Source organism: Narcine bancroftii, chromosome 3, assembly GCF_036971445.1.
Source record: "Narcine bancroftii isolate sNarBan1 chromosome 3, sNarBan1.hap1, whole genome shotgun sequence".
Classification (NCBI taxonomy): domain Eukaryota; kingdom Metazoa; phylum Chordata; class Chondrichthyes; order Torpediniformes; family Narcinidae; genus Narcine; species Narcine bancroftii.
In genome coordinates, this window is record NC_091471.1 from 353,000,429 (window position 1) to 353,024,795 (window position 24,367).

At 39.8% G+C, this 24,367-nt stretch overlaps 2 protein-coding genes across 3 annotated transcripts in view; one reads left to right on the forward strand and one right to left on the reverse strand.

Annotated features, from left to right (window-relative positions):
- LOC138756616 (sodium-coupled monocarboxylate transporter 1-like) overlaps window positions 1–24,367 on the reverse strand; it is a 40,851-nt gene extending 16,484 nt beyond the window's left edge. Inside the window, exons 1-10 of the mRNA XM_069923029.1 lie at window positions 24,311–24,367; window positions 22,399–22,538; window positions 21,423–21,488; window positions 18,194–18,245; window positions 14,952–15,019; window positions 13,853–14,007; window positions 8,757–8,897; window positions 4,123–4,252; window positions 2,693–2,781; window positions 1,338–1,459 (exon numbers count right to left, since the gene is read on the reverse strand). Coding sequence (XP_069779130.1) covers window positions 1,338–1,459; window positions 2,693–2,781; window positions 4,123–4,252; window positions 8,757–8,897; window positions 13,853–14,007; window positions 14,952–15,019; window positions 18,194–18,245; window positions 21,423–21,488; window positions 22,399–22,503 — 928 coding nt within the window. The 5' untranslated portion in view covers window positions 22,504–22,538; window positions 24,311–24,367. The remainder of the gene's footprint in view (window positions 1–1,337; window positions 1,460–2,692; window positions 2,782–4,122; window positions 4,253–8,756; window positions 8,898–13,852; window positions 14,008–14,951; window positions 15,020–18,193; window positions 18,246–21,422; window positions 21,489–22,398; window positions 22,539–24,310) is intronic.
- LOC138756615 (thymosin beta-10) lies at window positions 3,647–4,090 on the forward strand. Of its 2 annotated transcripts, none has more exons than XM_069923028.1 (2): window positions 3,647–3,697; window positions 3,748–4,090. In XM_069923028.1, exon 2 carries the CDS (start codon window positions 3,759–3,761, stop codon window positions 3,891–3,893), a length of 135 nt encoding a protein of 44 aa, XP_069779129.1. In that variant the 5' UTR covers window positions 3,647–3,697; window positions 3,748–3,758; the 3' UTR covers window positions 3,894–4,090. The 2 variants fall into 2 exon arrangements, with proteins under 2 accessions (XP_069779129.1, XP_069779128.1); XM_069923027.1 differs by having other exon boundaries at window positions 3,649–3,702.

The window sequence follows — 24,367 nt, forward strand, 5'->3', positions numbered from 1 at the left end:
TTCCAGATTTTACTGTATTTGGAAACAAAATGCGTAACAGGGTAAAAAAATGAGTAAGGTGAAAGGTCTTTGAAACTTATTTTTCCCAGTTTGAAAAGTGCTCTGAAGACAACCAAAACTCTTCTGCCCATAGCCTGACTTCCATTAAGTTTTGTTCACCCAAATCTCTGCTCTTCACCAACAATGTCTTGATTCTAATATATGCAATATGTTCTGGCCTTGTCATCCCCGTATCATCTCCCATGCCTCTATGACATTAAAACTCCAATAATCCAGCAGGCACGAGTTATTAGTGGCCACATGCTGGCAGATTTTCTGGACAATTGGACGTACCATACCAATAATTCACTTTTATTACCATTGGAAAAGAATTAAAATAAATTTTCCAGTAAACCAGGTAAAATTTTTTTAAAGAGTTCATAAAGAAGGATCCCAGTGCGTTGGAAGGAATGCAGAGACTGGAACACTGGTGAGTTCGATTATATCCTTGTAAAACAAATATTTGAAGGAAAATAGGAAAAATAAATATGTTAAAATAGAAAATTGGAAAGGATACAGAAAAAGATTTACAAGGATGATTCCTGGAATGAAGGGATTAGCATATTTAGAAAATTTGACAGCTCTTGGATTGTAGTCCTTGGAGTTCGGAAGAATGAGGGAGGGACCTCATAGAAGTATTTCAAATGTTGAAAGGCAAAGTTGTTTCCCATGGTAGAGGTCAAGAGGACAGACACAACTTCAAGATTGAAGGGCGCCCATTTAAAACAGAGATATGGAGGAATTTCTTTAGCCAGAGAGTGGATTTGCTACCACAGGCAGCAGTGGAGGCCAGGCTGTTGGGTGTTTTTAAGCCAGAGATGATAGCCTCTGAATAGTCAGAGTACTAAAGGCGAAGCTGTGGGGCTGAGTGGGAGACTCGACAGCCACTTCTGCTCCTATATCTTATGGTCTTAAGATCTTTAAGTGTTGCACGTTGAAATCTATCATTCAAGTCCAATCAAACTATTGAAAAGATGTCCACATATAGGAGTGCTACAACTTACATTAATAGTATCACTGCTTTATATGGATTTATTCAGATATTAAATATATTTTCTTTATTTATTCAGCTGCTAGCAGCCCTACTATTTAATTCAAACATTTATTATTGAGTTCAGATCTTCAGTTTTTAGTATATATTTTTGATATGTTTCTATGAACAAGATCCTTTTCAGGATTATCTCCAAGACTTTAAGCATGGCTCAAAGATTGTGTAAAACTCATTTGTAACCGTGCAGATTAATCTTGATTATTATTAAAGTAAAATAAAATGAAAGAGTGGTTTCATCAAGAAAAACCTATGAGCTTTGAGACCAGCATCCTCTTCCTATTAGAAAAATGTTCCCAGGGTTTCCAGATAGGTTTTATAAAATCTTCCACAAAGATTGCAGCCATAGCACTGATGCCAGAAGAGATTGTGCTGTAAACAAGAAAAATAAATGTTATCCAATCATTTCTTATTTCAAACACAATTTAAACAATTAATGACTGCAAGAGAATTTACTTGCCAATAATATTATTAATTTTGAGTTACATTGGTGGGACGGTTAGCATTGTGGTTAGCGCAACACTATTACAGCGCCAGTATTTAAGAGGCTTCCAGATAGATTCAGCGGTGTTGGTGCTGTCCAATTGTTCAGCAAGAGGAGGTGTAAGGTGCTCCTACAGGTCACCCTTGGGCAAGGTGTAGTACCTGTTTAGCCATGAATTGCAGGTGGTGGATGGTTTTTACAAATAGATTCTACAAATTGGAATTTATGGTTGGAAAATGAAAAACACTGGGCAGATGGGTAACCTGTCCAGTCTGGACACTGCAACTGAAGAAGGCAACAGGAAATCACTTTTTCCCTTATATAATCATGAACCCAACATTGACTACATCTCAGCTCAAAGATGGAGCCTTCACCGAAGGAAAACGGGGGAAGGAACAATTACAATTCGGAGGTTCAGAGATTGTGAGGGATGGAGAGACATGATCGCTCACGCCAAACAGCAAGGCACCTGAATGAGATAGACTCATGGCTATGTAGGAAATGAAGGGATATGGAACATGTGCAGGCTGCAGAGATTTAGTTGAATTTGGCATTGTGTTTGGTGCAGGCAGCATGGGCCAAAGGGCCTGTTCCTGTGCATGAGAGAGTACAGAAAAGAATTTTAAATTAAATGTTTTATTTTAGACAGGCCCTTCCAGCCCATGGGCCCATGCCACCCAATTGACCTACAACTAACCCCCATACAAATAACCTGAGCATTTGTAAATTATGATCAATTTGTTCCTCAGAATCCTTTTCTAATAATTTGCCCACCACTGGGGTGAGGTAATTATACTGATAATGCAGATGATCTGCATTTTGTTCCGTTTGCTTCTCAATTCTCCCAGGAATGTGTTTTGGAATTACTTTACAATAATATGTACGGTATTTTGTTGATTAGAAATCAAATCATCACTGGTAGTATACAAATAGCCTGTAGAACAGAATCCCACAGAGCTATGACAAGTAAGTGGCTCTACCAAGATTCACTTGTCAGCAAGACTTCAAATGAGACAGCAGCTTTTGCAATAAATGATCTTAACCACCTAAAAGCATCTTCAATAGCATTAATAGTATTGGTGCAGGTGATAACCTACAGCCACCTGAACCTAGTTGCATACCTCAGTGTTCCACTGTAAGCACTGGCGACAAAAAGTCCAGCTACGCCAGGTGTCTGATTAAACATTTCGACAACCAGTAACGGCATCAGCTGTAGGGAAAAAATAAAATATTTTAAAAAGGATTGTGACGTTTATATTAAAAACACACAGAAATATTGGAGGAACTCAGCCAGTCACAGGAGGTAAAGATACATTACCGATGTTTCAGGACTTAGCCCTTCTTCAAGGAGTAAGCAAAAAGCAGGCAGGCATCTTAATTAAAGATAGAAAGAAAGAGGGAAGAATGGGAGGGGGAGAAATACAGACCAACAGCCAAAAGGTGTTAAGTGGATATTATAAGCAGAGAGGTGAGAATTGATTTTGGCTCTGTGAAAGGAGACAAAGGGAAGAAAGAGGGAGAGAGAGAGAGAGAGAGAGAGAACTAAAGGGAAGGAGACAAGGAAAGAGAGAGGTGGGGAGTTAATGGAAACTGGAGAAGTCAAAGTTAATGCCATCCAGTTGGAGGATGCCCAGATGGAAGATGTTCCTCCAAAATGCAGATGGTCTTAGGAGATCCACGCTATTGCAGTGGGCAGAGCTGAGGTGCTCAACAAAGCAAGTAGTAAAAACACACATAAATGCTGGAGGAACTCAGCCTTCTCACAGTGTCCATAGGATGTTTATGATGTTTATATTTCCATCTGTTGATTCTTGTTCGATTTCTCTTGAAGTATAGTAAAAGTCCAGAAATCTGGGCCACCCGTCGGTTCCTTTAACATGCCTTTTAACACAGCGCTGTGTCCCCTCTCTCGGCTCTCCCGGGCCGACATCAGCAGCAGTTACCATTACAGCAGCTCCAGAAACGCCACTTTTTTTTTAAACAATTCATCACCAAATGCACAAACAGAACTGAAGCTACAGTTCGTGCCATAACAAACTTAATTTGCTTTAAAAAATAATTAAATGTGGTTCGTGGTGGTAGCGCCGAGGACGGGGGAGAGCGGCAGGACGATCCAGCGTGAGTCGGTGAGGTGTGGCACCAGCTTTTTCCGTGATTGCCGCGTGGAGATTGCAAGATTGAACTGAAATGGCAGACAAACCAGATTTCAGGGAGGTTGCATCTTTTGACAAGAGCAAGTTGAAGAAAACGGACACAGAAGTGAAGAACACTCTTCCCACAAAAGAAACTATTGATCAAGAGAAGAAGGCAGAGAGCAGCTAGTTTCTGGAATTGCACTCTGTCCATGGCGGAGGGAATCTTTCAGACTTTTTCTTAAAGAAATCAATCCCTGATTCTTACTGTGAACCAAACTACTGAAGGGGCAGAGCACTGGCTACCTGGCTGCTGGTTCTGAGACCTTTTGGACCATGGCTGTGGGTTCTCCAGTGTTGTAAAGGAAATGAATAAAAAAAAATCAATTTGTGCACAAAAAAAATTAAATGTCACTTACGTGATTGGTGTTAGTAATTTTGTTTGACTTTATTGGATCACATGTCTCGTAAACAGCGTACAGAACTAAACCACACAGGCAGGTGATTGCAAGGATAATGATCATTCCGACCCAGTTCAGAAATATAGCTCTGTGAAATCAGAGATGACTATTGGCAATAAAGAAGAATTATTCATTTTGCAATGATAATTACAAAAAGTATTCTTTTCATATGCTTATGAATTGTTTCAGGATTAAAATCTGTATGAAATATGCCAAGGAGAATGTAACTTAAAAAGTGAATGCTAAAAGTTATGCAGAGACAACAAAGTTGTCAACGGAAAGACAGGAAAGATAAGTAAAATTGTCCATTAAATCAAAATCTGAACTCCTTCAAAGACACAACTTCACCTCATCTTGTGTACCCATTGAACAGGACCCCATCAGGCTACCGCTGTCTCACGTTCCATCACTGAACCCATCACTTCTGGTCATCTCCATCCCACAGCCTCTAACCTCATTGTTTCCCAACCCCAGACTGCCTGTTCCACCTCCTACGCAAGATGCACTAACCCAATAGTCCTGGAAGACCCATTGTCTCTGTGTGTTCGTGCCCCACCAAACTGGTATCGTCAAACCTTGCGGCCTCTTCTATATAACCATATAACCATATAACCATTTACAGCACGGAAACAGGCCTACATTTGCTCATCCTCTCAAACAATTAAAATTTGACTTTAACAGTGGTAACATATGTAGGTAGTGATATTGATGCAAGATATTTTTCCCCTTGCCTCCCACCCCTGATGAAAGTGAAAAATGTTTGTTTGACTTGGTCAGAGAGACTGGATGCAGACCAGGAGACCAATCATTGAATATCATCACTCAGTCTGCTGCAATAGCAAGGACCACCCAATGGGCAACTATTTTAATTTCACACACCATCCCCACACTGATAAATCTGTCCATTGCCTCATGTTCTGCCAAATTGAAGCCACTTACAAATTATAGGAACAACACAATATTCCACTTTGGCAGTCTCCAACCAGACAGCATCAATCTTGACCTCCAATTTCTGTTAATTCCCTCCCTCAGTCTCTCTTTCCCTATCCCTCTGTCTCTCTTCCTCCAAATCCCCACCCATTCCCTTCCTTCTCCTAACAGTGGGCTATTCCTCAGCCCTCTTCCCCCTCCCCTATCACCTCAGCTTCTTTCTCCTCTATTCCCCCGCCTGTATCCACCAATTACCTCTTTAACTGTTAGCATGCAGTCATCTCCTTGCCCCTTGCTCCCTCTCTCCTCTCCATTTTATTCAGGTGTCTGGCTGATTTCCCACACTCCTGACGAAGGTCTTGGGCCCAAAACGTCAACTGCCTTTCACTTCCGATGGAGGGTGTGTGGCCTGCCGATTTTCTACAGCACTTTTGTGCACTGAATCCCTTCACTTAATGTAACTTTTAATGATTCAAAACACAGATGCAAATGGTGTAAAACCAAAATAAAAGAGAACATGTTGGGAAGCCTCAGCAAGTTAGGTGCAAGATCTGAGAGCTGAAACATTCACTCTTTTTCCACAACTGCCGCCTGACTTGCTGTCCAGCATTTTCTGTTTTATTAAATTTCATTGATTTAAGGCCATGTTCAGCTGTTGCACAATTTTCAAGGCAGAATTTGGGATGGAGACTGTCATCAAGAGCAGCAGGGTTAGCGTGAAGGTTTGCCCAATGTTGTTACAGTGCCAGCTGTCGGGACCCAGGTTCGAATCCTGCGCTGTCTGTAAGGAGTTTGCATGTTCTCCCTGTGTCTGCGTGGGTTTTCCCCGGGGTCTCCGGTTTCCTTCCACCTTTCCAAAACATACCATGGGTTGTAGGTCAATTGGCTGTATTTGGGCAGCATGGGCTTGTGGGCCGCAAGAGCCTGTTACATTGCTATATGTCTAAATTTAAATTTAACATTTTAATATTTAACTTTTTGTTTTAAATATGAAATTTAACCAATCACCAGCTCTACGAGGAACAGTGAGCTCTCAGATGGGTATTGGAGTGATGTCAACACAGCTGGATAATAATTCAAAGTCAGGCACAACGACCTCATTTTCCTTTTCAGAATCCCAAAGAGACTATTCTCTTTGCATCTGCACTGATGAGCCTTTTCAAAGCTCCTTCCCATGCACTTACAGGAGGAGCAGCTCCTTGCTCCTTTACCTGTCATTCTCATCCTGTTTTGGCTATGGCTCCCTTAGGGCTCTGCTCAAGGTTTATGGGCCCCCTTCCCTACAAAGCTGTCGTTTAGTTGAAAAAATATTTGTTACGTGAGGTGAAAAGAAAACATTTGACTTAAATGTATTGTGGCCCCTTGTGGGGCAGTGGGAGGGCATAGGGCCCCCATTGAGAATGGCTGCTTTACTCTGATCCACTCTGTCTTCCGGGGATGCACATATTTTTCTGGGAACAGCAGTGAGTTATTTGCATTTCATCTAAATTTGTTTATTGTATTTGGTGTTCGCTGTCTGGTCTCAGTGTGGTCAGGGCTTACTTCACCGAAACAGACCCAAGTTCACGCTGACAATTATGTACTATTTACATAAATCCTACCCCAATCCCATTTTACCCTCTCTTCCTTTAAATTCACTGGTTAACGTGAGAGACTGAACAAAAGAAGCCTGTTTTCTGAAGTGCGTAGGAGGTAGAGATGGGGAGTTATAAGAAGGAAGGAAATATAGTGGGTTAATGAAAGAAAGATAGAGGGTTACAAGGTAGGAAGGGTTCAGTACTTTTTTTTGGTAGGAGTATATAGGTCAACACAACATTGAGAGCTGAAGGGCCTGTACTGTGCTGTAATATTCCATGAGAAACACGATAGACTGCATATGCTGTGATTGTAGTAAACACACCAAAATGCTAGAGGAACTCAAGCTGATCCTTTCAGCATCTATAGGAGACAAAGATATATTGCCAACGTTTCGGGCCTGAGCCCTTCTTAAAGGAAAAATCAGAAAAGGCAGGAGCAGGATGTATCAGAAAGTCTCAGAATTCATGCAATGGGGGAGGAATCCAGACCAACAAAAGGTGTTAATTGGATGTGGTATCATGTCTGTGTGACAACAGGGGAAACAAGGGAGTGGGGTTTTAATGAAAGCCAGAGAAGTCTATATTAATGCATCCAGTTGGAGGGTGCCCAGTCAGAAGATGAGATGTTATTTCTTCAATTTATGGGTGACCTCGGACTGGTAGTACAAGACCATGGACAGATGTGTCAGCAAAGGCATGGGTTGGAGAATTGAAATGGGTGGCCATTGAGAGATCTACACTGTTACAGCAGACAGAGCCAAGGTGCTCAACCAAGCAATCTCCCATTTTGTGTGTAGTCCCTCTGATGCAGAGGAGACCACAGCGGGAGAACTGGATGCAGCAGGTGACCCCTGCAGATTCATGAGTGAAATGTGGCTTCACTTGGAAGGACTGTTTGGGACCCCAAATGGTGCTGAGGGAGCATCTCCTACGGTCTCAGGGGTACATCTAAGGGGGACAATAGATTCTATGAAGTAATGTTGAGACTCTATAGGGCACCGGTGAAACCTCACTTGGAGCACTGTATATAGTTTTGGGTGCCTTATTTGAGAAAAGACTTGTTGGCACTGGAAATAGATCAGGGAAGATTTCTAGAATGATACCAGGAATGAAAGGGTTAGCATATGAGGAATGTTTGTTGGCTCTTGGACTGTACTTGTTGGAGTACAGAAAGATAAGAGGGGACCTTATGGCAACATTTTGAATACGGAAAGGCCTGGACAGAGTAAATGTAGACGGAGCATAAAAATATATTTAGCCAGTGGGTCATGAGTCTGTGGAACGTGTTGCCACAGGCAGCCATGGAAGTGAGATTGAGTGCATTTAAGGCAGAGATTGACAGGTATTTGATTAGTCAGGCCATCAAGGGTTACAAGGAGAAGGGAGGGGATTGGAGCTGAATGGGAGAATGGATCAGGTCTTGCTAGAATGAAGAATCGATGGACCATGTTGTGACCTTGTAATTGAGGCCAATAAATCATGAGAGGGTATAAATTAGGTGAAAAGTGACAGTTTCCTAGAATAGGAGATTCTAAGATGATGAGATAACAATAATATGAGACCGGGGGGGGGGGGGCGGGGTCAGATATAGAAGGGCCGTGACAGAGGGAGGGGAAGGATGTAGAATGGCCATGATGGAGGGAGGGGAGGATGTAGAAGGGCCATGATGGAGGAAGGGGGAAGATGTTGAAGGGCCATGACAGAGGGAGTAGGATGTGGAAGGGCCATGATAGAGGGAGGGGTAGGATGTAGAAGGGCCATGACAAAGGGGGTAGGATGTGGAAGGGCCATGACGGAGGGAGGGTTAGGATGCAGAAGAGGAGAATGGATCAGGTCTTACTAGAATGAAGAATCGATGGACCATGTTGTTCTTCACTCAGTGTGGTGGGTACATGGAATGAGCTGGGAACAATTTATTGCAGCCATTTGCTGCCTCCAACCTGAAGCTTTTGTAACGCGGAGGAAATCCAGACGATCGCGGGAAAACGTAAACTCCACAAACAACACCATTGGAGTTCAGGTTTGAACCTGGCTCTTGCCCTGTTAATTGGACTGTGACAAGTCACATTTACCCAGGCAACTTACTTCTTTGCTTCTTTTTCACTCTTACAGGCCAGGTACCTTTGCACCTGTGCTTGATTACAACTATATGTGGCTGTCCATCCAAATGTGCCTCCAACAAGTATCGTCCAAAAAGTATGCCTTCTCCTTGGATCAGGGTCAAAGCTGGGGGGAAAATACATGATTAACACCATGTGCTCATTGAGCTGATCTTCCAGTGCCCTCCATAATGTTCGGGACAAAGACACCTTTTATTTTTATTTGCCCCCGTGCTCCACAGTTTTAAATTTGTAATCAAACCATTCACATGTGATTAAAGTGCACATTCAGATTTTCTTCAAGGTTATTTGTATATATTTTTGTTTGACCATGTAGAAATTACAGTGCTTTTTAATCAATATTCCCCTCATTTCAAGGCACAATAATATTTGGGACATTTGGCTTCACAATGTGTTTGTGAGTACTCAGGTATGTTTAATTGCTTCATTGGTGTAGGTGGAGGAGAGCTAGGCCTGCTTCTAAGTTTTTGATCCTCTTTTTAAGCAAATGCGATGTTTCGAAATTGCACAAAATCACATAAAACAGGGGGCGTGCAGTTTTAAATGAATTTAGATAAATAAAGACCATAATATCACTAGTATGTTTTTTTAATTTTAAAGTAAAACTTCAAGCCAGTAAAACTAGCTCAGACAGCTCAAACAGTGCAAATGTAGTAATGCACATTACAGCACGAACATCGCATCAGAATGAACTCTTCTTCCAGTTTCGTCTTAAGAGGTTTCTGTTTAAGCAGTCTTTCTTTAATTGAATTACAGCCATAATCTCATGTTCACTGATAGATGAATGTTGGTCCATCCCACCATTTCAGCAATTTCCCCACCACTCCAGAAAATTGATTGAAGAGCATCATTGTCAATGTTCAGCTCTTCTTCAACATCAGCTGCCTCTAATGTGTTTATATTTTCTGCTGCAATAATTTTGGCGTAGGCAATGAGGTAGAGATTATCCTCCTCTCGTTACTGACACAAAAATCTTCAAAGTCTTCACCTGTAGGCTCATTTTCACTGAACATTGTTGACAGACAAAGACTGCTTTAATATTGCCTCAGTTACATTTCTCCATGCATTAACAAGTGCATAATCTGCAGAAGCTTTTTCACCACAGATTTTAAGATATTTTATACCAGGACACTTCTTAAATTTTGCAGGCAACCATGTGAATATTCACACTCACCCTCAAGGTTCAGATCTTCGTGGAATTTTCAAGCTTATTTCATTACAAGCAGACCAGTCAGTGGCATGTGTTCACTTCTTCATTGTTACACCCACTCAATAAGCACTTGGCCAATATCTACGATTTTTGCCCTATGCAAAGATTTCGTTTTATTCATCAGTATGTAGTCATCACTCTCACTGTAAAACTTCCACAACTGTTCATTCTGTTTCTTCAAATCATATATGGTGGATGATTCTGTTAGACAACACACAGATACACCACCATCAAGTTTCTGCAATAAGTCCACCTTCTGTGCAATTGATAATGACAGACGTTTCTTTTTCTGCCTCTCACTGCTACCCATAGGGGCCTCTGCAGCTCTCTTTGCCATGTTCATTGGCTTCACAGAAGTTTCCAACTGGTAGTGTCGACTGGAAGGGTGGATGGGAATGGCATTCGACAGAGAAGGGCTCTTATAAAGTAATGATCATACTAATCAGCGACGGCGCCCAACAGGGAGTTCCTCTTACAAAGTGATAATCGCACTAATTAGCAACGGCTCATGCCATGAAGGGCCACTTAATAGGGGATTATACAGCAAATTATCGATGCGGAACACGACAGGATACACGGAAGTGCTAAACTCCATCTTTGATGAGCAGATGTCATCTACCGGTTTTTGGAGGTTGCTGGTTTTCGGAATTCCAGATTGTGATAGTATAGATTCTATCACCAATATGTATATGTACAGACGGTAGTGTAAGATGACTGTGATTGGCTGAGAGTGTAGCCCCGCCTACTGGCAGGTCTTAAAGGATTGCTCCTATCCAGGCCAGGTCATTCTGGACTGGTCGACCTACTTGTGATACGCTCCAGTCTTTTAGTTAATAAAAGCCTTGGTTTGGATCAACAAGTCTTTGGTTCTTTCGATGTGCTCTACACAGATAAAAGGCACCTGTACCAAAATCAACAGTTTGGGACATCATTAAGAAGAAAGAGCATACAGGTGAGCTCAGTAATCGCAAAGGCCCTGGTCTTCCAAGGAAGACCCTCCACTGCTGATGACAGAAAAATCCTCATCATAACAAAGAAAAATCCCCAAATGTATGTCCGACAGTTCAGAAACATTCTTCAAGGGCAGGTGTGGATATATCAATGACAATGTGAATAGTAAGTGGGATTATTAGATACAAACATGCTCACTTTCTTATGAACAGGATTTGGCTTAACAACTGCCTTCAAAAATACTCAGACTCTGGTGTCACCGTCCAAAAAGGTAAAGAGTTTCAAAGACTCACATCCCTGAGAGAAAAAACAAACCATCTTATTTTTGTAAACACTAACCCCTAGTTCTGGATTCTACCACAAGAAGGAATATCCACTGCACAGTTCAACATAATTTTATCATTTTGTGATATTGGATCGCTGGAGAAATAGCAAGCCAAATTGAATTTGTCCCACATTTTATGGAAATAGCATAGGAGGACAATTTCTCCTGTTAGCAGGTATATTTCAGTGGGGCCTCCAGAGAAGGCTCGCCAGCAACTATACTTAGTGATAAGTTTGAGGAGATTTGGTTTGTCACCAGGTACTTGCAAATTTCTACAGGTGAACTGTGGGGATCATCCTGACCGGATGCATCACTAGTATGGAGGTGCCAATGCACTGGACAGGAAAAGGCTACAGAGAGTTGTGAACTCAGCCAGCGCCATCATTGTCATCAGTCTTCACTCCAATGAGGACATCTACAAGAGGCGGTGTCTTAAAAAAAGCAGCCTTTACCCTCGAGGACCCTCATCACCCAGGCCACGCCCTCTTCACTCCGCTACTATCGGGAAGGAGGGACAGGAACCTGAAGACAAACACCCAACAACACAAAAAACAGCTTCTTCCTCTCTACACAGACACTACCTCACTTTTCTTCTTTTGCACTGATTCTTAATTTTTAAAAAAATGGAAATATTGGTGCCACAAAACAACGATTTTCGTGATACGTTGATGACAATAAATTCTGAAGTTCTGAAGAAAATCATTGTGTTGTAAGAGTGAAGCCAGAGGTGCAGCCACTTTTGGAGCATTAACCTTCAACAACAGAGCTGGGGGATTCCTGGAGCCCTTCAGCTGAAGGTTATTTCGCAGTATCAGCCTATAATGAACTTTGGATGAGGCCAATGGTTATCCGCTTGGCATCTCCACATGAAAACCAGTGCAAATACTGCCACTCTTTCAATAACATGCTCATGCTGCCCTCTGGTATCGTTGAGGATGAAGTTGCAAATGGAGCCCCTCCCTTTCCATTTATCATTATCTTTATATATTTGTGTAATAGTCGAGTTTTGAGGATCAATTTTTTTGGGTAAAATTTAGGGAGTTGACTTTTACATAGATATGGCATTTGACTGCATTGTTCAAGGCATTGGGATCTCAAATAGCCTGGACCAGGTAATAGGTCCACGGTTGGGGCATCAGGAGCTTCTATGAGTGGGCAGCCAGGACGAGGGATCTGAAGAAGGGGCACTGGGAGCTCGGATGGGTGGGCAGTCCGGGCCAAAAATAGGGAGAGGTTGACTTTTGCACGGGATCGACAATTACACGAGTATATATTGAATTTAAAATGTGGCAGGAGTTGCAGAGTTTTGATAAGATCCATTGGATCAATCAATAAAATGCTTCTTTCACTACTTAGAATGCACCTGGCTTTGTGCACCAGTTTTATCAGCTGAGCAGCTTACTTAGTATCATTGCCTACCATTAGACAACCCCCCACCCCCTCCCTCCTACCACCACCCATCTCTCTCTTTCCCTATCCCTATGTCTCCTTGCCTCTAGCTCCCCTCCCCTATCACTCTCAATGTCCCTATCCCACTGTCTCCTTTCCTACAGCTTGGCACTCACAGAGCCACCCCCTTCCCTGATCAATACTCAGCTTTTCGCTCCTGCCCTCCCACCCATATCCACCTATGCTCGTCCCCCTGCCCCTTCTTCCCCTCTCTCTCTCCACCATTTTATTCAGGTGGCTGCCTGTTTTTGGGCTCAGGCCCAAAATGTTGGTTATGCATTTTTGCCTCCTATGGCTGCTGCAAGACCTCCTGAGTTTCTCTAGCACGTTTGTTTATTAATTACTGTACACTCATAGCGTCTACAGTCTCTCGTGTTTCATTCCGTCATTTCCTGCCTGCTCTATTCAATAAATCCATATCGAATCCTCCAACATAACAGAATCAAAGAAATGAGTACAGGTATAGGGATGTTATGGTAATGTTGAATATGCCATTGGTGAGGCCAAATTTGGAGCATTGTGTGCAGTTTTGGTCACCTAACTACAGGAAAGATATCAATAAGATAGAAAGAGTGCAGAGAACATTTACAAGGATGTTGCTAGGACCTGAGGAATTGAGTTACAAGGAAAGGTTAAACAGGTTACGACTTTATTCTCTCAAATGAGGAGAGATTTGTTAGAGGTACACAAAATAATAAAGGGCACAGATAGAATAAATCCAAGCAGGCTTATTCCACTGAGGCTGGGTGAGACAAGGACTAAAGGCCATGGGTTAAAGATAAAAGATGAGATGTTTAAAGGAAACATTAGGGGGACCTTTTTCACACAGGGAAGGGAGAGAGTGTGGAATGGGCTGGTAGGTGAAGTGGTAAATGCGGGCTCAATTTTGATATTTAAGAAAAATTGGATAGGTACATGAATGGGAGGGTTATAAAGGGATATGGTCCAGGTAACCATAAATGGGACTAGACAAAATACTAGTTTGGCACAGACTAGATGGGCCAATGGGCCTGTTTCTGTACTGTAGGGTTCTATGATTCTAATGATAGGGTGAGGATATGCCAGGTCGCAGGGTTATAGACTGGAACAGTAACCAATTTTTGGCAATAATACATAGAATACTCACTCAAAAAAATTGATGCGGCCACCATTTTCTGCAATATTCCAAATTTTTCCAAACCCTCCAATTTGAATTGATCCACGAATCAGGATGGTCAGAAGACCAATCACCATGACGCTTATTTGGAAGACGTCTGTCCACACAACAGCTTTGATACCACCCTGAGGAAATTATAAATAAAAGGTTCAATTCAACCACCACCTACAAAGTGATGAGGCCAAAACACATTCCTATGGATTAAAATTGCCAGTCCAATCTCATCTTGTCCTTTATGAGGCTCATGTGTGATTTAAGAATATACAACACATTAAACTGTAGAATACACCCAAGAGCTTAACCAGGCCATGCTCCTGATCTTCGGCCATTAAGGGGATCTCTTGGTCAGTTTGCTCCTAGGTCATTCATGGGTTGAGGCAACCTGGGCTGAATGCCTGCCCATCTCCCAGCATTAAGTCCATACTCACTTGTCCCTGGAGAAGCAGTGTCCGCAGGGACAATGGAGGGGTTTCCAGGACCAGTGGGAGCCACAGGGGCTCAAGTATGTTTGGATGGTGATGACCATGTTATAACTTGATTGTGAAAATGGTGTGTAACTGAAATACTGTAATATTGGAGAGACATGGTTAGCGGAGCGCTGTTACAGTGCCAACGATCAGGACTAGGGTTCAAATCCCATGTTGTTTGAAATGAATTTGTATGTTCTCCCTGTGTTTGCTCCTCTCACTGTTCAAAACATACTGGGGGTTGTAGGTCATCTGGGTGTAATTGGGCAGCATGGGTTCATAGGCCAAAAGGGCCTGTTACTGAGCTGTACGTCTAAATTTAAAATTAAATTTAAAATATTGTGTTAATGTGATTTCTTGTAATCACTGAATAACCTTTCTAAAAGGAAAAAAAAAGAAAATTTCTTCAGTTTCCACGTGAAGGGGATTTCCAGCGCACATCCCCAGATGTTGTTAGATTTCATACCATTTAATTTGGTGGCTATAAATTCACAAATGAATAACATTGCATCTTCATGATCACTTGCTTCTTGCTAATTCTTCGACACTCGTGTGCATGTTAAGGTGTAAGGCCAGGAGAGAAAGGAAGTAAAATTTCTTACAAGCGCCGTATATAGTGTACACACAAACGCTGTTGTTACGATGGAAATCCACAAATTTACGCCAGTAACTGTAAAAGCAATTTAGAAAAGATACACATGATTTAAATAACAATTGCTCAGAAATTATCATAACTAGGAAAATAAAACATGTAAAGGGTCCATAAAGGGCAGCACGTTTGACGTAGCAGATAGTGAAATGCCATTACAACGCCAGCAATTGGGACCAGGGTTCAAATCTTACGCTGTCTGTAAGGAGTTTGTACGTTCTCCCCGTGTCTACATGGTTTTCCTCCCACCCTTCAGAACGTACTGAGGGCTGTAGTTTAATTGGGCAGCAGAGCCTGTTACCATGCTGTATGTCTAAAAATTTTTTATAATTGAACCATGTTTACTATTTGTTTCTTTCATTGAAAAAATGTGGACTTTTGTCAGTGAGGCCAGAATGTATTATCCATCCCAGATTGCCCACTGGCTAAGTAGTTCAGACATTTAAGAGGGCAATTAATCTAGCCCGATTTAAATTGTTGAGATTCAAATCCTTACTGATGGACTACTAGTCCTGGCCTCCAAAAACTGGCCCAATGATTTAACCATTACTTTACTACTGTGTCCTCTAACATTTTTTTTTAAACTTTATTTAAAATTTTATGACATGAATAAAATAAAAATTACATTTAAAGAAATAATAAAAAATAAGATAATAAAAATTAGAATACGACATCATTAAACTACACAAATTAACCCCCCCAATAATTATAACACAACATTAATCATCTAATTTAAAATTAGTCCAACCCTCCCCCCAAAATAAAGAGTGAAGAATTAATTAACAATGTTGTAAATAAAATAGAAAAAACCCCACTTACAAAAAAAAGGATAAAACTTAACAACAAAAAAATTACTAACAACAAAAAAAATATCAATACTAAAATAATACCCTTAAACATATATTTAAATCAAACATAATACATGTATTTAACAAAGGAAATCCACTTTAAAACTAAGTTCAAATATTAAAATCATATATCAACCACATATCTGTTATATAAAAAATCATAATTAATAATACATAAATACAGAATTTCCATTAATACCAAGTTTCTTTTATAATTCATCGAGAGAACAAAAACATCCTTTAGAAAAACAATCAGATAAACTTTTTATTCCCTTCCCCTCCCCTTATATAAAAAAAAGGAAAAGAAAGAAAAAAAAGTTCAAACTCTTATAAAATTCTCCATATTCTTCATTTATAACATCTTCAAAATTTTCTATCGAAATTAACTTAATTTTATTAAACTCTTCTCCCTCAATGTATTTGTACTTAATTTTCTTCTTTTTCTTCTTATCACCTTTCCCCTCATCTTCCTCTTCATCTAATTCAACATCCTCAGTTTTTGATTTATTATCTTCTGTGACATCATCCCCTTAAAAAAGAAAAAAAGAGAAAACCCACCCCAAAAAAAAGAGAAAAAAAGGAGAGATAAAAAACCTCCTAATTCCCTCTCAATTACAATCAGAAAACAAAGAGTTAAAAAAAAAAATTTATTTAAAAAAAAAAATTTAAAAAAACCTTCACTTCTTAACCCAAAAATTAAAAAGAAAAAAAACAGGTCGGAGGTCACAACTACCTCCTCCTGTTTAAACCGCCCAAAGCGGTAACTCCCCCAAAATATTGGGTGTGAGATAACTCACAGGTAGCTGATGACTTCTGGAAACTAGTGCCCACCCAGTTCCCTCTCCCAACTCCCATTTCATTAAACTATCATCATTATTTAAACTATTTAAACTCTTCTCAAAAAAAAGATAAAAGATTTATTTTTTTAAATCAACATTACCACTTCGGTCACCATTGTTTCCACTTCTTTTAAAAATCTGGATCCCACCTTACATCTCTACTCTCTTTGGAGACCTTGAAGGACTACATCGTTCCTGAAACTGCATGATTGGTAGAGACTGAGCAAAGTCCATAACCTCTTTAGGATTCTCAAAGAACTTTGGCTAATTTCCATCCTAAAAAATCTTCAGTACCGCAGAATACCTGAATGTTGCCTTATGTCTTTTTTTCCACAACCGTTCTTTCACAGAATTAAATTCGCGTCGTTGAAACATAATTTCTTGACTCAAATCTTGATAGAAGAAAACAGGATTATTCTGAACCATCAAAGGAGATCTATTTTGCTGGGCATTTCTAATAGCCGTACGTAAAATTGTCTCTCTGTCACAATAGTTTAAACAACGGATCAAAACAGATCTTGCATTCTGTCCTGAAAAAGATTTTCTTCTTAAAACTCTATAAGCACGTTCCAGTATTAAACCTTCAGGGAATTTATCCTGTCCTAACACTCGTGGAATCCATTCAGTAAAAAGTTTTCTTGGATCTGGTCCTTCTATGCCTTCTGGCAAACCAACAATTTTCACATTTGATTCTCTAAATAATCAACCTTTTTTGCTAAATTTTTATTTTGGATCTGCAATGTTTCAATTATTCTATTTTCATCTTGCAGTTGATCCTGTGCATCGACTAAACCTTGATCACACATTTCAAATCTTTCAATGGTTTCAAGCTTAAAAGCTCCATTAATGACTTCTGCCATCGCATTAATCTTGGAAATAAACAGGTTCACAAAATTAGCTAAGTGACTCGATACAGAATATATCTTATCTTCAAGATCCTTAACAGACATTTCAACAGAAGTAGATTCAGGCATAATGGGGTCTTGCTGTTCCTTAGAGACCACGGGATCTTCTGTCCCTTCCCTTAATTTAGTATCTTTTCTAGCAGGCTGACTTCGTATAAAAATCCCTCTCAAAGTCCCCCCAGCAATGCCAGGAGACTGAAGATCAGGGTTATCTTTAAGCCAAATCTCTTTAATCATCTTCACTGAATCGATGTCTGGAAAAACCGTTGTAATTGAAGATGCATTTTGCAGCGCCACCACTATAGCAGTCGAATGACAGCTCTTTAACTCTCCAGCTGGTGGTGCCCCAGCTGATGTGTCCTCTAACATTTGAAGGACTTCGCTATTCATTGCCATAATCTCATCAGAAAGTGTAGCAGTCAATATATTGCACTGAATTTTGGGCATATTTTTCTGGAATGTTAGTTGAAGTGCAATGTTTCTGACTCAGAAGTATGCTATCCAGAAAGTATGACCTACACTCTCCTGTTAAAACAAACCGAGACACATTCATTGCAGCATAGAATGGTCGTTAAACATGTATCATAAGACAATGTTACTTACCTTGGCTTAGTGCCAATGATGGTGCATATATGACAATGCCAAGGTACAAGAACTGGAAAGTAAAGAAAACCATAAAACCATACAAAAGAATCATATAATAAGGGGCAAGGCGTGAAAGTCAAGACACTGCAATTGTAGTAAAAACACACAGAAAATGCTGGAGGAACTCAGCCAGTCTCGCAGTGTCCATAGGAGATAAAAACATATTACTGACAATACATTACTTTTTTTTTAAGACTTTATTTAAAATTTTATAACATTTAAAGAAAAATAGAAAAAAATTAAAAAGGTATGATTACAATATTACATCAGAAAACTACACAAAATAACCCCCCCCCCGTTAATTGTAACACAATATTAATAGTCTAACTTAAAATTAGTCCAACCCTCCCCCCAAAATAAAGAGTGAAGAGTTAATAAAATTGACATTATATATGAAAAAAAAATACCCACTTACAAAAAAGAGATAAAACTTAACCTAAAAAAATTCTAACAACAACAAAAAAAAAAATTGTCGATTTAGTTTTAGAGGATTATCAGATTTCATTTATTTATTTAGCTTTAGTTGTGGCTAAGAAATGTATAGCACTTTTTGGAAAGATAGAAATATACTAACTTTAGATAAGTGGTATTTGGAAATGAAATTTTGTTTGACTATGGAAAGGATATCTTTTTCAATTCAGGATAAGATGTCTTTTTATAAGTTAAAGTGGACTCCGTTTGCTAATTATATGCATTTAAGTTTGATTTAAATATATGTTTAAGTGTGATATTTTAGTATTGACAATACATTACTGATAAGGGTAATACACTGTATCCACTTTACATAGTCCATTTTCTTCTAAATAAAAGCCCGACAAGAATTAATTGACAAACATGCTCAATTTTACAAAGTTGGGATGCTAGGATATCTTGGGAAACAATTAATGAGTTCATAGATGACACAAGAAGCTGCAGATGCAGGAACCTTTAACAAAGAAGTAATCAAAGGATCTTCCCTGGACCCAACACACTAATGTCATCATAAAGAGAGTACGTCAGTGCCTCGACTTCCTCAGGAGTTTGTGGAGGTTTGGCATAACATCAGAAACCCTGGCAAATTTCTACAGATGTGTGGTGGAAAGTGTGCTGACCGGCTACATCGTGGTCTGGTATGGGAACAGCAATACCCCTGAGCATAATGCCCTGCAAAAGGTAGTAGACGCAGCCCCAGACATCACAGACAAAACCTTACCAACCATCAAGAATGTCTACAGGGAATGCTGCCGTCAGAGAGCAGCAAAAATCTTTAAGGATCCACACCACCCAGCGCCTCCTCTGTTCTCGCTGCTACCATCAGACTCCTCAACAACAAACTCAATCAGGGACTCATTTAAGGACTGACTTTTGCACTGCATTGATTTTTTGCTCTCTCTGTATTGCACAGTTTACATTTCTGTATTTGTTTACAGGTATATGTTGTGTGCTTTTTTTTTAAACTACCAATAAGTGGCAATTCTGCCTCTCCCACAGGAAAAAAAGAATCTCAGGATTGTATGTGATGTCATGTATGTACTCTGACAAAAATCTGAACTTTAAACTTTAGTAGAGGGACTTAGCAAGTCCGGCAGCCTCCGTAGAGAGAAGTGGAGAGTCAACATTTTGGGTTGGGAACTTTTCTGGGACATCTTTTCATTTCTCTCCAGGGATACTGCCTGACCTGCTGAGTCCATTCAGCTCTTCTTTCTCTACTTCATGACATATGTTCCCAGCACATAAAAATCTCAGGAAAACTAAAGATTGGATAAACTAGGGTCCTTTTCTTTGTGAGAACAAAAAAGGGTTGAAGTGTCTCAGTGAGGCGGGAAGCATCTCTGGAGAGAAATGTTTCGTCATTGTTTCAGGTCGAGACTAAAGTGGGAATGGGAGAAACCAAGCATTAAAAAAGGGTGGGAAAGCTGAGGAGGGGCCAAGAAGGGACTTGGAGGAAAGGTTTGAAATTAAGGTCCAAATTCGATTTACCAGAATGGAGCCTGGACACTAAAAATTAAATATTATTTAGTTGCATAAGTTATGGTATCATTCAAAGACTTCATAACGTTACTTGGTGATTTGAACTATTTTTAACTTCAAGTTTATTATCATCTGACAACATATAGAATCAGATGAAACATCATTTCTCCAGACCATATAATATGCAGTACCTAAAAATTACCTATTAACATACAGAAACAATTTAAACTAAATATATATACTATATATAAATATCTTGGCATTATATACTCTGTTACAAGATACTGTTCATCAATCTAACAGCCTGCACGAAAAAGCTATTTCCCAGCCTGTCAGTCCTAATTTTGATGCTCCTGTACCTCCTTCTTAAGGATAGTGGATCAAAGATGCTGTGCGCTGGATGGAAAGGCTCTTCAATAATTCTTCGAGCCACCCAGTAAACATTGTCAATAGAGGAAAGGGAGATTCCAGTGATCTTCTTGGCTGTTTTGATGATCTTTTGTATTGATTTCCGGTCCGATGCTTTGCAGCTACCGTCCCACACAATTTTACAGCTGGACAGGACACTTTCAAGATGTGGATAAAGTAGAGAGAGGGAGATAGAAATATTTTTCCGACTAATGAGTTTATGGCAAGGTCTGAAAACGGAGACAGGTGTTTCTGGAATGAAATTAGGAAATTCCTCTGCACAATATGATAGAGGTTTGGAATTTTTGTCCATGCATCAACTATTTTAGGTCAAATAGAGTTAGAGTCATAGAACACAGAATAGGAACTTCAGCCGAATTTGTCCATGCCAGCTAAGTTGGCATTCTAGGTTTGTCCCATTTGAGCAATCTGGAAGCAAACAAACAGTACTAGACGGAAGGAAATCTTTTACCCTTGCCTGCCCTGATCTTCAACAGACTCAGAGACTCATTTAAGGACTATTATTTTGCACACTACATATTAATGAATATTCATTTTCTATGTTGCACAGTTAGTTTGTTTACATTTATTTCTTTATCTACATTTCTCTCTTTTGTATACGTATCTTTTTCTTGAGTACAGTTTACAGATACCAATAAGTAGAAATTCTGCCTGGCCACAGGGAAAAGAAGCTCAGGCTTGTATGTGATGTCATGTCTGTACACTGACAATAAATTTGAACGAACTTGAAATTATAAAAAAAAGTATTGCAACCCGACAGCAATTGGATACAATTTGAAAAACATTTTAAATCTATCTTTGAACTTACCATATAAATCAAGAAGCAACAAACAACTTGATATCTCACCAACTTCCCAAATCTTCTGTTAAGATACTGTGGAAATATAATTTTCTTTTAGCTTTGGTCTTGATTCATACCCAAAGAATAACTACCGTACTTTATTCTGAGCCTACTTCACCGGGCCTAAATTCATTCCCATTTCTTATTATCTTATGGAAATAAGAAAGCTGTTCATTATTGTCAAAATAATTTGAGTGATGTTGGCAAATAATTAATGTCATCACTTTGCTGCCTTTTGCTTTTGGAACAAAACTCCAAGTCGGCATCAGTTGAATCAAATGGAAGTTGATCTAAACACAATCTGCAGGAGTCACTCAGTGGGTCAAGCATCATTAGTGGGAGAAACCCACTATCCAGACTGGGGAAATGTTGAAGAGAAGCTGGTGTAAAGAAGCTGGTGGGAGTCATGGAGCAGGGTCCATGCTATAGGTGAAATATTATGGAGAGAGGCAGTGGATTGGCAGATACCAGACAAAAGGAGAGAGGCAAGAGAAACAGAGGGGTCAAGTGGAAGAAGATGAGTCACACAGGATAGAGAAGACAAAGGCTGCCGGTGAAGGTGAGAAAGGTGGCAGAGACTGAGGGTGGGAAATGGGAAGGAAGAGCAAAAAAATCCAGTAGGGAGATGGTAGAGGGATGGAGGGCAGAGGAGAATAGAAGGAGTGAGTTGGAAAGGGTGGAGTGTGGAAGGGAAAAGCAGAAGGGGTACAGAAGATAAGAAAGAGGACACATTACCTGAAATGATGTCAGTATCTGTAATGTACAGTTAAAATAAAGCATATTTCTTATCAGTAGCCCTCAGAATTAATTTGGTTTGAAAATCTTCCCTTCCCCATGAAGGTTTGTGTAGCAGTGAGACAGAGGAGGTAGGACTCCTCTAACAAGAACGAAATGTGAAGAGAGTAGAAAGCAGAAACTGGAAGTGAAAATTAAAGCTATTTACCTCATAAGTGCTAATTATGTTTAGTCTACAGAACAGTGGTATGTAGATCAGACTTGTGGCCATCATTGTAAATAACCAAGAGAAGGCAAACATCAGATACATCATTCCAAAGCTGTACACTTCAGCTGGATTTCCAATTACTGTAAAAACAGTTAGAAAGGCCTCATTAAGCACAAAAAAATATATACCTCACTCTCTTAAAACTGTAAATCTACATAAATTCTGATATCTAATGACAGAACACAGGATTTATCATGCATATTAACGGAGTGCATATTTTTTTCTAAATTGTTATTATCAGAGACATTCAAATCAAATCTTACAATAATGGCTGGTAATAAATGCAATAAAATCTACCATTCCCTATTAGTGCTGGATCCTGGGGATTTTACTGTAACAAGGTTTGACTTATTCCGTAACTGTTATTGAGATGTTGATGGATAGAATCTTGGAACACAGCAAGATTGCAGAAAAACTTCATCAGACAGGCTGCAATCATTTAAGAAGTTAACTCACCACCACCTTCTCAAAGGCAACAAGTAATGGGAAATAAATACTGGCCTTTTTAGCAAAAACTCAGACCTTGATTTTTTTTTAATATATCCTTCGCACATCGTCACAAGTCCTCAGCAAATGCCTTATAATCTGGTGTAGCTTTGCTTGACAACAAGCGACTCTGGGATTGAATCTGTTGTGCACCCACTGGTGAGGATCATGACATACATGCCATCATATAGCAGTTGTAAGATGGAGATGTATTTCTGTGGTCATCAAATTTGAGAAGGATGCTCTCTAGGTCCATCTCAATTGATGAAATCAAAGGCTTTTGTGAAGTTTTTTAAAAAATTCATATACAGTACTTGATCATGCTTTGGTGTACACGTGGTGAACATCATGTTCAGTGTACCTCTAGTTGGATGAAATCCACAATGATTTGGGGAGCAAGTCTTTGGATTCTAAGATATGGAACTTGAAGAGGTCCTGACCATGGCTTTCCATGGTACACAGCAAGGAGACCTCCAATATTTATCACAATTAAATGTGTCTTCTTTCTCAAAGATGTTTAGAATTATGAAGTTCAAGGCATGTTCACTTCTGGTCATTTATGGGAAATGAATTGGCTGTGAACTTCCTGTCTGCCCAATTTTACAACCATCTGAGCTACATGCCAACCAATTACTTTATAACCTTTCTAACTATTTGTCTGTCTTCAGTGGCTGTATTAAATACTTTGCAGGGGAATGGAGTGACAGCTACTCATGTTAAGGACAGACACCATTGTAGAGTTGCAGGTGTCCCTTCTAACATGCTGACTGTTGCTTTCCCTGAGTAAGTTCTACGTAATCCTTGCCTTCCCATCAGTTGAGCCGTTGATACCTCTGAAGAATTGATGTGCGTCACAGTTAACGGTGAATTGCTGGTCTTCCTGTTCACTCATCATATATTCTTTAGGTCAAAGTTTTAAGTTGGACATTGTCCTTCAAAGCTGTTTCCATTTTCCAGCATTTCTTATGGATCTTGCATTTGCAACTAATTAGCTCCCGTCATTCGGCTGTCTTTTGACAGACAAGCCAAGATCTCTGTATAGGTTTCTTGCTGGAGTAAAGCTGACCTACAATGCCAAGGGGAGACTGTGAAACCCAAGTGACCGCCACTCCATAACCTTGATCTCCAGACAGCAGTGAGCCTTTGTGCATTCGGAGGCCGAGCTCTAGATTCCCATCCTCACTGAAGCATACGAGGAAGCAGATTTTACAATTAACATCCACAGAAGAAAAAAGTATATTTTAATCAAAAGGGAATATCATCTTAACAATGTTTACAGACCAGTTTCAATCAATTATCTTGGTGATGCAAATATATTTTTATCAACAACATTAATCAGATTTTTCATAGTGCAAGATATGGGTACCTGCTATAGCAGACAAGAAACTTGAAGCCAATGAAAGAGCAATTGGGTATGCAGAGA